This window comes from Drosophila guanche, unplaced genomic scaffold (assembly GCF_900245975.1).
Source record: "Drosophila guanche unplaced genomic scaffold, DGUA_6, whole genome shotgun sequence".
NCBI lineage: Eukaryota > Metazoa > Arthropoda > Insecta > Diptera > Drosophilidae > Drosophila > Drosophila guanche.
The window spans coordinates 128984-143718 of NW_022995762.1; the positions used below are offsets into that span (position 1 = coordinate 128984).

Sequence of the window (14735 nt, forward strand, 5' to 3'; positions counted from 1 at the left end):
TTTTTATACCCGGTACTCGAAGAGTAAATAGGGTATATTGTATTTGTGTGAATAACGGTTGTATATAAAGCACAGAAGGAAACGTTTCCGACCCCATAAAGTATATATATTCTTGATCAGCATCAATAGCCGAGTCAATAGAGTCATGTCTGTCTGTCCGTCCGTCCGTCTGTCCGTCTTGTTTGTCGGCTAGTTCTCAGAGACTATAAGAGCTAGAACCACTAAATTTTGACTCCAGACTGCTGTATGCTCACACTGAAACTAGTGTATTTCAAAAATTAGCCCCGCCCCCTTCCGTCACCGAAAAGAAAACTAAAAACGCTATTCCGTAGGGAATGGCCATATCTATCAGATCACCAAATTGGGATCCGATTGGATCATTATTTTAGCCAGAAAAAATTAATTTTCAGGGGCTAAACCCACCCTGTCCCGCAGCTTTTGTTGTTATTTTCACATTGTCTCATTCACGCTCTGCTTCTGCTCACTCGGCCCCTGCCTCTGCTGGCCCTCTGCCTTTGCCTCTGCCGACCTCTGCTCTCTAACCCAACCCGTCCCGCAGCATATATTTGTTTTTTTTTTGTGTGTAGGTGCTGCCTCTGCCTCTGCGTCGAGTCTGCAGTGTGTGGGTCTAGGGAACGGCGGCGAGCTAACGGAGCGTGTTGGTGTGAGAAGTGTTGTAGATGTAGATGACAGTTGAAGAAAAAATTTTAATTTTGACAAAACACCGCTAAGGTTCAGATGTAGTACTGAGTGCCGGGAATAAAAGTTTTGACTCGTAAGAAGCGTCTCACACGTCCCTTCTCGTTTCATCCTTAACTCTATTTTTACCCGGTACTCGAAGAGTAAATGGGTATATTGTATTTGTGCTCGAAAGAAGAAACGCACAGAATGAAACGTTTCCGACCCCACAAAGAATGTATGTACATATATGTATATATTCTTGATCAAATCGATTTAACGCCTCAAGCAAGCCGGTCGTGTTTCTGCATCGCTCTCGCATTTTTCGCCTATTTAAAAAAAAAAAAAAAGAAACTTACAAACTGTAATTAATTCAATTTGGTCTTAAGTATCTGAGTTACACACATCTTCATATTTTATAATACTTGTGTATACTCAGTGTTTTAAATTGATATATTAACTTATAATTTTTCTGTGGCTCCCGAAGAAACATACATACATATAACAGTGGAGCGTTGCATTGTTTTTATTTAGACAATTGTTATTGCTATTCGATCGTCTGCTTTGCTTTGTCTCATCGACTAATTGCTCTTTGGCACTCACCGTTCTCACGCATAGTCCGTTGCATGGTGAAATTACTAATAGGTCGCGTTGTCACCACAGTGCCTTCTCATTCGAGGAATACCTGCTTGTCAGTCGCTTGCCAAACGTTGACGAAAGAGATTGTGTAGCGGACGATTTTTTCATTGTCTTCTTCTTCCTTTTCTTTATTGTTTACGAATGAAGACGTAAGCGGAAGACAATGAAATATGCATGCAACTACTTTTTATTTTGGATGTGTAATGTAATGTGTATGTAATTTAATCTTTATTCAATTACATCTTTTTTAGAAACAAATATGTCTGCAAAATATTTGTTGCTATGCCGCTCCAAATCTTTACTTGCTGCCAGCAGAAACAATAAAAGCGAATAGTGCAGAACTTAAAACGTTTGCTATCTCTCTCTAGCGCTTGCCTCTCTGAGAGCTGAGAGAGCGTGGTGAATAAGCTGGTGATCCTCCACTCAGCTGATGACGATACCTATTAGTAATTCTACCATGGTCCGTTGCACTGCCTACTCACTTTCTGGATTTCACTCTCACCATACGACGCCAACATTCTTCGTTTTTGGACGAATATCTCGGCGTCTCTGCTTTGCTTTATTGGAGTTCGCCGTTAGCTTTCGTCACTTCGCTGCGCCGTCTACCCTGTATATATGTACATACATACGTGCATACATAACTGCTGATCATCGTGCTCGTTCTGCTGCTAATGCTGCCTGGTCTCTCATCTAGCTTGTGCTCTCAGTGCGTCTTTTTTCTTGCTGTGCACAGTGACCCAACAGCTGTTGAAAATGGCTCTTATCTGCAGTGCAAAGAAATCCGCATGGGTCTTACTTGGTCATGTTTGGCCTGCAGGGAGATTGAGGCGTAAATGCGCATCTTTATGAGACAAACGAGGAATGGTTTCCAAGTTGTTCGGAAGTAATTCAATGCTCTCAACGAGAAGTTCCTTACTTTGGAATCGCAATTTCTGGGCCTCAAACTCTTGAGCTAGTCACCAAGGAGGAAAATACCGAACAACAATCTACTGCTGGTCTTACCTAGTGGAACGCCTGCCTCTCACCTACAACTGATGGACTCATTATACCCGGTACTCGAAGAGTAAATAGGGTATATTGTATTTGTGTGAATAACGGTTGTATATAAAGCACAGAAGGAAACGTTTCCGACCCCATAAAGTATATATATTCTTGATCAGCATCAATAGCCGAGTCAATAGAGTCATGTCTGTCTGTCCGTCCGTCCGTCTGTCCGTCTTGTTTGTCGGCTAGTTCTCAGAAACTATAAGACCTAGAGTCACCAAATTTTGGCTCCAGACTGCTGTATGCTTACGCTGAAACCAGTGTATTTCAAAATTTCGCCCCCTTCCGCACCCGCAAAAGGGCGAAAACCGACCAAACCTACAATTTTGAAGATAAAAGAAATCTAAAAACTAAAAATTCTGTAGGGAATGGCTATATCTATCAGATCACCAAATTGGGATCCGATTGGATCATTACTATAGCCACAATGGAGAAATTAATTTTCAGTGGCTAAACCCACCCTGTCCCGAAGCTTTGTTGTTCTTTTTACATTCTCTCATTCACACTCTGATTCTTCTTCACTCGGCCTCTGCCTCTGCCCTCCCCCTGCCAACGCCCCTGACGACTTTTATCCCACCCCGTCCCACATCTTATATTTGTTTTTTTTTGCGCGCGGGCGCTGCCTCTGCCTCTGCCGCGAGTCTGCAGTGTGTGGGTCTAGGGAAGGGCGGCGAGCTAAAGGAGCGTGTTGGTGTGAGTAGTGTTGTTGATGTAGATGACAGATGAAGAAAATATGTAAAATTTGACAAATAACCGCTAAGGAGTAGATGTTGTACTGAGTGCCGGGTATAAAAGTTGTGACGCGTACCAAGCGTCTCACACGTCCCTTCTCGTTTTCTACTCCTAGAGGCCAACCTTCACCGATGGATGTCCATCCGCCATCGGAGAATCCAGCCTTTCTCACGCCTAACCAGTAGTTGGCTCAAAAATCCATACCCCTGTCAATTTAACTTCGGATTCAGTTGAGAGTGATGCAATCCCTAAAAGTAACCAGCTTCCAGTTGCAAATGATTTGCCGGTCTCTGTTACATTGAATGGCGATTGATCGACACCCTCTTCTAGCTCCTCAGCTCCCACCCTGAGACTTTTAGGAGTAGCTCCACTAGCTAGCTTTTCCGATGTTCCCCTCAGCGCGGTGGTCCCCCGCAAAGCAATCTTTGTCTCTAGTCTTATTCCCTAAGCCACACCGGATGATGTCAAACTACATCTAAGGGCTTATCTTCAATCGCCGCCGGATAATTAATTTAATTTTACACATAAGCGTAATATCTCATTTTCAAATTTCTTCTTCCCGATTCTCTTGTATCCAAACCTTTATAACCGGCTGCATTGCCTGAGCACACTATTATGCATGAATTTCTACCTAGAGACTCTACCCACTCTTGAGTTACTCTCCCTAAGACTTAAAAAACTAAGGATCCATTTCTCTATCCAATATCAGAACGTACGCAGTCTTTTAGGTAAATTGTCTAGAATATATACGCACAGTGGGTCTTTTAAATTCGACGCTATCGCCTTAACTGAAACCTGGCTTAACTCCTCTGTCTCCGATCAAGAAATTCTCGTCCACAAGTTCACAACTTATAGAATGGATCGTCCATCATTCGCTGGTGGGGTTCTTATTGCAGTGAAAACGGCATTTGCGTCCGAGCTGTTTTTATTCAACAACATCCATGGTATTGAATTAGTTGCAGTCAAAATCCGTATTGGAACAGCATTTATCTTTTTGACCTGTTCTTATATCCCACCCAGATCTGATGCCGTTGTTTATTTGAACCACCGTTCTGCAATTCGATCTGTAGTTTCTGCTTTAGGCTGTGCTGATCAGAGACTAGTCATGGGTGACTTCAAAATCCCATCTCTATATTGGCAACAGGATGATTTAAACATGTTGCCACCTGGAAGTCAACATGATTTCGTCGAGGGGGTAACTGACGTCTCGCTTGCCCAAAATTAACTCTGTCAGAAATAATAGGGATAGACTGTGAGATCTCATCTTTGTCAGCGATGCCTCTCGAAGAACGGTTTCAAGAGGCAATCCGATATCTTTTCCCGAAGATCCGAATCATCCTACTTTATCTATATTTTTCGAGGTCTCTATTACTAACAACATTTTACTTTCAAAAAATCATATAAAGTGTTTTCGCAAAACTAATTTTATCGATCTTTGTCTACATCTCTCGCAAGTTGATTGGTCCTTTTTTCAGTCCTCATCGCATATAAATCCTACTGTCAATCTGTTTTACGAAACAGTATACTCTGTCCTCGATACCTACGTCCCTGAAGTCACCGTATTTGTTTCCTCTAAACCTCCGTGGTTTTCCAAGTATTTGTCTTACCTAAAAAATAAAAAATCCCGGCTCTACAAAAAGTACCAGATAACTTTTTCTTTGTCTGTCTTTGCACAATATTCTTCGGTTCGCTCTCAATTTCTTACGGTCAATAAGAAATGTTATAACGTATATCTTTCCCAATGTGGCACAAATTTCCGTAGTAATCCCAAAAAATCCTTTTCGTTCGTCAACTCAAAACGCCAGTCTAAAGCGTTCCCTTCTTCCCTTCACTTACAGTCTAAAACAGAAACTTCAGATCAAGGTATTGCTAATTTATTTCGGATACTTATGACTCCTCCACCCCTTATCCATACCATCTACCTCATGTTAATAAGGTAATACAATTAATACAAAATATTGCATAGCAAANCAGCGATGCCTCTCGAAGAACGGTTTCAAGAGGCAATCCGATATCTTTTCCCGAAGATCCGAATCATCCTACTTTATCTATATTTTTCGAGGTCTCTATTACTAACAACATTTTACTTTCAAAAAATCATATAAAGTGTTTTCGCAAAACTAATTTTATCGATCTTTGTCTACATCTCTCGCAAGTTGATTGGTCCTTTTTTCAGTCCTCATCGCATATAAATCCTACTGTCAATCTGTTTTACGAAACAGTATACTCTGTCCTCGATACCTACGTCCCTGAAGTCACCGTATTTGTTTCCTCTAAACCTCCGTGGTTTTCCAAGTATTTGTCTTACCTAAAAAATAAAAAATCCCGGCTCTACAAAAAGTACCAGATAACTTTTTCTTTGTCTGTCTTTGCACAATATTCTTCGGTTCGCTCTCAATTTCTTACGGTCAATAAGAAATGTTATAACGTATATCTTTCCCAATGTGGCACAAATTTCCGTAGTAATCCCAAAAAATCCTTTTCGTTCGTCAACTCAAAACGCCAGTCTAAAGCGTTCCCTTCTTCCCTTCACTTACAGTCTAAAACAGAAACTTCAGATCAAGGTATTGCTAATTTATTTCGGATACTTATGACTCCTCCACCCCTTATCCATACCATCTACCTCATGTTAATAACGTGTTTCTTCCCTTCCTTGAAGAAAGTACAGTCTTCGAAGGGTTGTCATCAATTGACATCTGTTTCTCTGCGGGTCCAGATAAAGTTCCGAGCTGTATTTTAATATATTGCGCTCAAGCCCTATCTCATCCTTTGACCATCTTATTTTATTTATCACTGGAGCGTTCTCGCCTCCCCATGATCTGAAATGAATCCTACCTTATTCCTCTTCACAAGAAAGGGTCCAGATCTAATATCGAAAACTATCGTGGTATTGCTATACTATCTGCCATTCCGAAGTTGCTCGAGCACCTTGTTACTCGTCAATTGCAATACGCATGTCTAGCATTATATCCCCGTCTCAACATGGTTTTTTTAGACATCGATCAACATCTACTAACCTTTTAGAATTCTCGTCTCTAATCAACCGAGGATTTCAAAGTGGCTTGCAGACTGACGTCATTTTTACAGATTTCAGTAAAGCTTTTGATTCTGTTAATCATACTTTGCTGATCCATAAACTCTCTTTATTAGGTTTTCCCACAAATCTTGTAATTTGGATATCATCATACCTGTCGAATCGCAAACAGCGTGTTTTGTTTAACAATGTCTTGTCGAATGTTGTGAAAGTAACCTCTGGAGTTCCTCAAGGAAGTCATTTAGGTCCTCTTCTTTTCAATTTGTTTGTGAACGACCTGCCCCAAGTTATTTTGCACTAACTTATTTTAATGTATGCTGATGACGTTAAAATTTGTTTTTCCTTTTCCGACTGGAACTTGCATACTCGCCTACAACTTGACCTTATTGAATTAAGCATTTGGTGTTCAAACCATTCCAAGTGCAAACTTATGACTTTTCATCGCCGTGCACCACATTTTGTCTCCTATTCTCTAGGACACCATGTTCTGGATCGAATCTCCACATCAAATGACTTAGGAGTCCTTTTCGATCACAAGCTATGTTTTAATAACCATATTGCTTCAACTGTTAACAAAGCTAAGGGAGTTCATGCGTTTATTAAGCGTTGCTCAAAAGAGTTTGACGATCCGTATATAACTAAAACACTGAACGTCTCGTTGGTTCGCCCGATATTGGATTTATGTTCTTGTGTGTGGAGTTCACAATACAAGGAGCAACAACGCCCTTAGAAATTTGAACTGGGACTCTGCCAGACTCCTTCCACCTATCTACCTATCCACCTTCTACCCATCTAGGCTAAAACTATTGGACCTACCCTCTTTACACCACCACAGAATTTGTAATGGGGTGGTATTCATGCATAAGCTTATTCTCGGGATTGTGGACTCCCAAATTTTGGGACGAATGGATTTTTCGGTTCCCTCCAGACCAACCCGTACTTTACACCACATCTGATTATCCATACGTGGATAAAATTACTCTCAGCATGAAAATTTCCGGGTTTTATGCAATAATTATAATTAATTCGATCATTTAATATCCCCCGAACTATCCCTTGAAAAAATTGTATTCTTACGCTTCTTACGCGTCATAACTTGTATACCCGGTACTCAGTACTCAGTACGGGTGCGGAAGGGGGCGGCGCATACAAAAGTCTGGAAGCAAAATTTGGTGGCTCTAGCTTTCATAGTCTCTGAGATCCAGGCGCTCGTAAGGACGGACAGACGGACGAACGGACAGACAGACATGGCTCAATCGACTCGGCTATTGATGCCGATCAAAAATATATATACTTTATACATACAACCGTTATTCTCACAAGTACAATATACCCTATTTACTCTTCGAGTACCGGGTATAAAAATTTGTAAATTGTATCTTTCCTTCTCCTTTGTCATACATATATAATTAGTTTATTTGTATTCCTAATCCATAATTGGCAGATAATTGTTAATTAAAATAAATAAATAAATAAATCGAATAAACCAGACACGACGAAATAGAGTTTTTAGAGTAGGAGAAAAGGTGTTGTGCAGTCTAACAGACGCCTCGGGAACAAATTGACTCAGATATACGTGGAAGAATCTGTGGAGGCGGACTCCAAGATCCCACATGAGACTACTTTTGGAAGTTGACTCAAACCGTGTCAAAGACATGCTGACCAACATTGTTGTCCAAAATAGGCTAGCAAGGGGTCTAGACTTCTAAGGGAAGGCCTTAAGGTAGTGACCGGTCCACCAGACGCCTCTGACTTGGAAAATATTAGGGTAACGGAAGCGCAGCTTGTTCAATCAAATAATTGACAGATTTCAATAAAGACAAATATCCAGCACAGCATAAAAAAAAGAACACATAAACACTGCCAATTTGTCCAAAACATTTGTTACAGAGTTAAGGAATTTAATGCTCACAATCACCTTGACCAAAATCTCCTTACCAAAACTTGGTAAGCCCTTCTCTGCTTGACCATGCTGACATAGAATCCATTCTCAATAAACAATTCACAGGTGTCACCATTTCCAATCTGTTAGAAGTATCCAGCATTAAGGTTTTACAAACAAATAATATTATCCATTTCACTATAGGGTACCCTAGAGTAAGTTTGTAAGAAGGTCGCGCTATTCCCAGTTGAGCACATCGGTACCGTACTACAAATTACGGACAACGCATTTCAGTTTATAATTCATATTTTGTATTTTAGTCTTTACTCGCAAATCAAAATGTACCAGTGAAGTATCTTGTACGAATTATTGACTTTAAAACCTCGGGAAAAGTCAAACAACATATATAATTTTTTTTCGACTTTTCCCAAGTTTTTAAAGTCAAAAATTCGTAAAAAATACCTTGCAAAACATACACATTTTTGCATTTCAAAGCTTTGAAACGGTAAGCTAAAACCACAAAGTATTTGGGGACACTTTATAAATGCACTTTAAAGGTAGCTTTATAGCTTTATAGAATACACTATGGGTAAAAGCCCGAATTTTTGGCATTTAGGTAATTTTGTTTGCTTAAAATATTTGAATGCGACTTAGCTTTTCTGATTCCTAAATATTCAGATAGAACAAAACTGGTTTTAGAAGATTTTTAGCTAGTACCATATGTTTTTTGCGAGCTTTCAAAGTTGGCTGATTTTGAGATGCTTTGACTTGTGAAAAAAGTGCAGGAAAAATTGAGCAACTTGCAGCTGTAATTGTAGCTCGATTACAAAGTTTATATACAAGTAAAAATATGGAAATAACAGGTCGAGGTATTTAAATGAACTATCAATACATGTTTTTGTATAGTTGTGTGTAGTTATATAATTGTCCAATGTTTTGTTCGTGTGTATTTTTAGCTTGGTACTAACAATTGCACGTGTTTTCTGTGGAATAATACTTTTGCACAGCACACCACTGCACAGAAGTTCAAATTACTTGTTATAACCCAAATATGTTAGAATCACGTAGTGTTAATGCTTTTTGGCCGTTTTAGCCCATTTTCGAAAAATTTTAAATTTTGCAGATGGTTATGAGTTCACTCATGCAGCGCTGCTGGAGGTCTGGACCAACAAAAATCGGTAAGCAGACGCAATAAAATGTAATTTAAAGAGTATTGCTAAAACTAACTGACTAACTAAGATGCAACTTTTTTGTAAAATTTTACATTTTTTCTTCATCTGTCATCTACATCTACAACACTTTAATTAAACGAGTACTATGCGAAATTCAATTGGACGTTGAAGCGATTCGAATCAAATTACTTTTAACCAAACAATCATTCATTCAGTCAATCAAATATTTGTTTTAAAAGTTCTAAAATGTTTTAAAGGATCTTTTATCATAATTAATATTTTGAATACCTTTTTTTATAATATATACGACGTAAATGGGTTCCAGTTTGTATGGGGCGGCAGGTAAGCGGGATCCAAATGACTATATTTATTTTCCGAAATTCTTCTTTAGTCTAACGAACTTTCATGCCAATTTGTAGAGCTCTAGCTCTTTTGGTTTGGTTAATGCCATAAAAACGGAATTTTTAGCCATAGTGAAATGACTAAAGCTTATAACAACCAGATATAAGATACTAAAGTTATATGAAAAAGAACGCTACCTCTAGCGCTAAAAAAATACCATATTTTAAAAATTAAAAAAAAAAAACAAGGAACAAGAACTAGAAGAATAATAAAAAAGAGACGAGAAGGGACTTGTGAGACGCTTCTTACGAGTCACAAATTTTATATCCGGTACTCAGTACTACATCTGTACCTTAGCGGTTTTTTGTCAAATTTTACATTTTTTTTCTCATCTGTCATCTACATCTACAACACTTCTCACGCCAACACGTTCCTTTAGCTCGCCCCCCTTCCCAAGAGACACAGTTTGCAGAGGCACTGCAGAGACAGAGGCCGCTCAGTACACGAAGCAGAGTGTGGATGAGAGAATGCGCAAAACACGAATAAAAGCTGCTGGACAGGGTGGGTTGAGCCACTGAAAACTAATTTCTTCATTCTTATGATCGGTGATCTGATAGATATAGTAATTCCCTACGGAATGGCATTTTTAGGTTTATTTTATATTCAAAATTGTGGATACAGCAGATTTTCACACTTCTATTGTTATACCAATTGTTGGTATAATTATGTATGTAATTGTAAGTTTATGATGAAGCAAGAACTTGTAGAATGTATGTATGTAGAATCGAATGTAATGTGAACCGGAATGTACGGGGTGGGTAGCTCACTAAGCTTAGCTAAGCGGCTGGCTGCCCGCCAGCTTGCGAGCGCCAGACAAGAAGGAGAGCGCAAGAGCGTAGGGAGTGAGAGCGAGAGCGAGCTCCGCTGCTCTTCTTTATCGCTACTCGCTGCTGTTACTTTCAACAATATCTTTGTAACTCTTTTCCACACCACCATAGAGGTAAAGTGAAAGGCGCACTGTTTTTTTAACGTGGTGTACCCTATAGCCCTATATTCATATTTCCCTTAACGGTATTTCACTGCAATCTTTCCCAATAGCTACATTATATAATAAGTCTACTAATTCTTGTTATATTCTAAACTTATTAAACCCGGTATTCGAAGAGTAAATAGGGTATATTGTATTTGTGTGAATAACGATTGGATGTAACGCACAGAAGGCAGCGTTTCCGACCCCATAAAGTATATATATTCTTGATCAGCATTAATAGCCGAGTCGATAGAGCCATGTCTGTCTATCCGTCCGTCTGTCCGTCTTGTTTGTCGGCTCGTTCTCAGAGACTATAAGAGCTAGAGCCTCCAAATTTTGGCTCCGGACTGCTGTATGCTCACACTGAAACCAGTGTATTTCAAAAATTAGCCCCGCCCCCTTCCGCCCCCGCAAAAAGGCGAAAACCTCTTAAACCTACAAGTTTGAAGATAAAAGAAAATTAAAAAACTAAACATTCCGTAGGAAATGGCCATATCTATCAGATCACTACATTGGGATCCGATCGGATCATTATTATAACCACAATGAAGAAATTAATTTCCAGTGGCTAAACCCACCCTGTCCCGCAGCTTTTGTTGCTCTTTTTACATTCTCTCATTCACACTCTGCATCTGCTTCACTCGGCCCCTGCCTCTGCCCTCCCCCTGGCGTTGACTCTTCCGACTTTCAACGAAGACTCGGTTTTTAACGCTCTGTATTAGAAAAAGAGTGACCACAAAGTTGCGTACAAGAAATTTTCATAGATGGCCCCACTTTCGAAAAATTTGCTGTGAAACCTATCGGTCATTATTGCACAGAATGTGCAGACCATTGAACCATAAAAGTTGCGTACAAGATATTTTCATAGATGGCGCCACTTTCGAAAAATTTTCTGTGAAACCTATCGGTCCAAGAATGTACCAATTTTATTGCTGTTTTAAATATCTCATAAATTTGAAAATATTAACTGATCCAATTTGTTTGATGCATTTTATTTAGTAGGCTTTTACTACGTGTTCTGTAATGTGAACGATATCTAGTGGTTGGCGATGTCTTCTACATCTAGATGTAGTCCTGAGTGCCGGGTATAAAAGTTGTGACGCGTCCCTTCTCGTTTTTTTTTGTGTGAGGGCGCTGCCTCTGCCTCGAGTCTGCAGTATGTGGGTCTAGGGAAGGGCGGCTAGCATGTTGGTGTGAGTAGTGTTGTAGATGTATATGACAGATGAAGAAACAATTTTAAATTTGACAAAACAACGCAACGTTAAAAGTTGTGACGCGTAAGAAGCGTCTCACACGTCCCTTCTTATTTTCAGATATTATCGGTACAGTCTACACTTATTATCTACCCTTTATAAATGCTAAAAAATACAATATTGGTGTAGTTTTTTTAAATATTTATATTTACTTCGTTCTCATCTCTACTCCGTGCTGTTTACTGGGTCAGAAGTGACACGATTGATCAGTTATCAACCGGGGATGAAAATTATAAAATTACTTAAATGGCTATTAAAAAATAGGGGTTGCTGATAAAACGATAACAATTTAGGGTCTTATGTATTTTTTAAAGCGACATAATACAACAAATAAAGATTTAAAAAAAAATGTGTACAAATTAAAGAAAACTTTTAAGGGTGGGCAACCCTTATCACTAAAAGGGTATGAAAAAAAGATGTTGACCGATTCGCAAACCTACTCAATATGCTCACAAAATTCATGAGAATCGGTCAAGCCGTTTCGGAGGAGTACGGGAACGCACATTGTGACAAGAGAATTTTATATATAAGATATATGTTATATTTATACAGAATAAGTTTGGTCGGAATAATGTTTCTTACAATTACAAAATCATCCAAAATATTAGAAAGACCGAAAAGAATCGTTACTTAAATTTTAGAATAAATTTCAGGTGTTTTGTGCAAATTGACGATAAACAGGTAGCTCAGAGGTTGTAGTTCTGTAGGTTGCACTCAATCGACAGTCTCCATATTCTTCATTTCATCCACTTGGGTTTCCTCCGTAGTGGCGCCCATCAATTGAATGAACTCCTTACATCCATTAACATCAGGAGTCTGAGCGCATGACCAGACCTGAGTCCAAGGTACGGCCATCAATGACATGATCTTGGATATCTTGGGTGTAGAACCTGTTCCTGTTTTCAGGGTCTGAGCATGCTTTTCAGTTTTCAGTGGCGCTGGGTCTGTTCCAGTTTGTTGAGGCTTAATCTTTGTTCCAGTTTCTAGGGTCTGTAGATTTGTTCCAGTTTCCAGGAGCTGTAGATCTGTTAAAATTTCTAGGCGCTGTACTTCCGTTCCCTTTTCTCGAGACTGTTCGCGATTCTCCGTCCCAGTATCCATGTGTTGTCTGTCCTCAATTTCCAGGGTCTGTTGATTTATTTCAGTTTTCAAGTACTTCTCTATCTTGCATAGATTCGGTTCGATAGTTGCGATTGATTCTGTTTTGGACAGCTTCATGTCTAGTTTATCTTCAATTATGTCTTTCCCCGGCAGCTCCAACTGCTCCTCGCACAGCATCGAGAGGACTATTTGTTCGGTGAACAGAGCCTGTTGCTCACGCGTCTTGCTAGCTTCCGTCGACATTTCCCACTGATTTTGCTCAGCAGACACCCATTTTGAGAGTAGAAAACGATCTGTCTTGGGGCGGCGTTCCTTCTTTCGTTTCTCATGCGGATTCACCGGAATATGAGTGTTGGGAGCCGAATTGAGTCTATCAGTTGGGCTCAAAGCTGAACCAGCTGCGCTTTGCCCCATCATGATGACAATCGCTTCGTCGGTGTAGAGATTGCGTTGATTATTCCTTAGATCATAGCTTATCCGCACATTGGACAGATCAGGGAGTGTTTCATCTGCAGCGAATTGTCCGGCATTAATCATTTGGAAGTAAGCAGCATCCTGTTCCTGGTAAAAATGGCGTAGATGACCGCGAGATCTACGTCGCAGTTGTCGCGAGCTTGTGGACGCCTCTTGAGGCAGCCTGGGCAGCGGTGGCGTATGTGGCTCCAGGAAATTCGCATAGTCAATGTGATTTGTCAGTAGGTGACGTGAGAGGTTTTGCATTGTCATCAGATCGGAGCCCGGCAGGCAGGCGCACATGGGGCACACCACGTGCCTGTCGTCCTCGCTGTGCAACCCGTACACATGATGGATGAGGCCCTTTGCCGTGTGGCCCATCACCTTGCAGTACGGGCAAGTGTAGCAGTTAGACAAGTTCAACTGTTCCATTGCACCGCTGACACTGAGCAGCTCTGGCATATGCTGCGGCTCCAGCATGATCAGCTGCATGGGATGATCCATCAGATGGTGATCCGTTTGGACACATTGATCGAAGCACTCGCCGCACAAATCGTAGTTGGGGCAACGCAGGCAGCAATATCTGCGGCCCGGGAACTCGTGTCGCTGGCATCCATCGCACAGGACATGTCGATGGCCCATGACGGCCCCGTCGCCTTGTGGCATTTTGTTTGTCGTACGTTCAGCAATCACCAGATACTGAGTTTATTTTTTATTTTTTACCACTTTGCTGGCAGCATAAAATATATGTCGAAATACTAGATAGAATGGTTTGAATTTCCATAAAAACGGTAATGAGCGACTGACATAAAATTTTAGGGCTGCTCGATTATTTCAAAAGTACTCTCTCATACAGCAGCTTAGCAAATTAATGTGAGCTTTCAAGCAGTCTCTCACGCTATATTTAGCTTTGCTCTATTCTAGTGAGACTAGTGAGTTGCAGAATATAGTCACTGCACATACAATATTTCTGCATTTCTACAAACCGCACGCTAGAGGCCCTACAGCGGTTCAACATCCCTGGATACCTACAGAGGATAGCGCGTAGCTACTTCAGCGACAGGGTGCTGACGTACGAGACCAGTCTGGGTTCCAGGGCATACAAAGTCTCAGCCGGAGTCCCTCAGGGCTCCGTTTTGGGACCCCTGCTCTGGAACGCCATGTACGACGGAGTCCTGAGACTACCGATGCGGATGACGTCGCCATAGTAGTGGTGGCCAAGCACCTCGCCGCAGTGGAGGAGCTCGCCAACGCGGCCGTCCGAGCCGTGGAGTCGTGGCTCACGGTCGCCGGATTGGACCTGGCAGCGCAGAAGACCGAGGCGGTGCTCATATCGAGCCGGAAAGCTGTAGAGACAGCAAGTGTGCAGGTCGGT

At 40.8% G+C, this 14735-nt stretch overlaps 1 protein-coding gene across 1 annotated transcript; it reads right to left on the reverse strand.

The window, feature by feature from the left end:
• Positions 1–12359: 12359 nt before the first annotated feature.
• On the reverse strand, positions 12360–14138 carry LOC117590922 (E3 ubiquitin-protein ligase KCMF1-like). Its single transcript, XM_034283956.1, has one exon. It carries the CDS (start codon positions 14024–14026, stop codon positions 12521–12523), a length of 1506 nt encoding a protein of 501 aa, XP_034139847.1. The 5' UTR covers positions 14027–14138; the 3' UTR covers positions 12360–12520.
• Between the last annotated feature and the right edge of the window lie 597 nt (positions 14139–14735).

Excerpts from the sequence above, each read along its gene's own strand:
- LOC117590922 (XM_034283956.1), bottom strand. The coding sequence starts at position 14,026 with ATGCCACAAGGCGACGGGGCCGTCATGGGCCATCGACATGTCCTGTGC.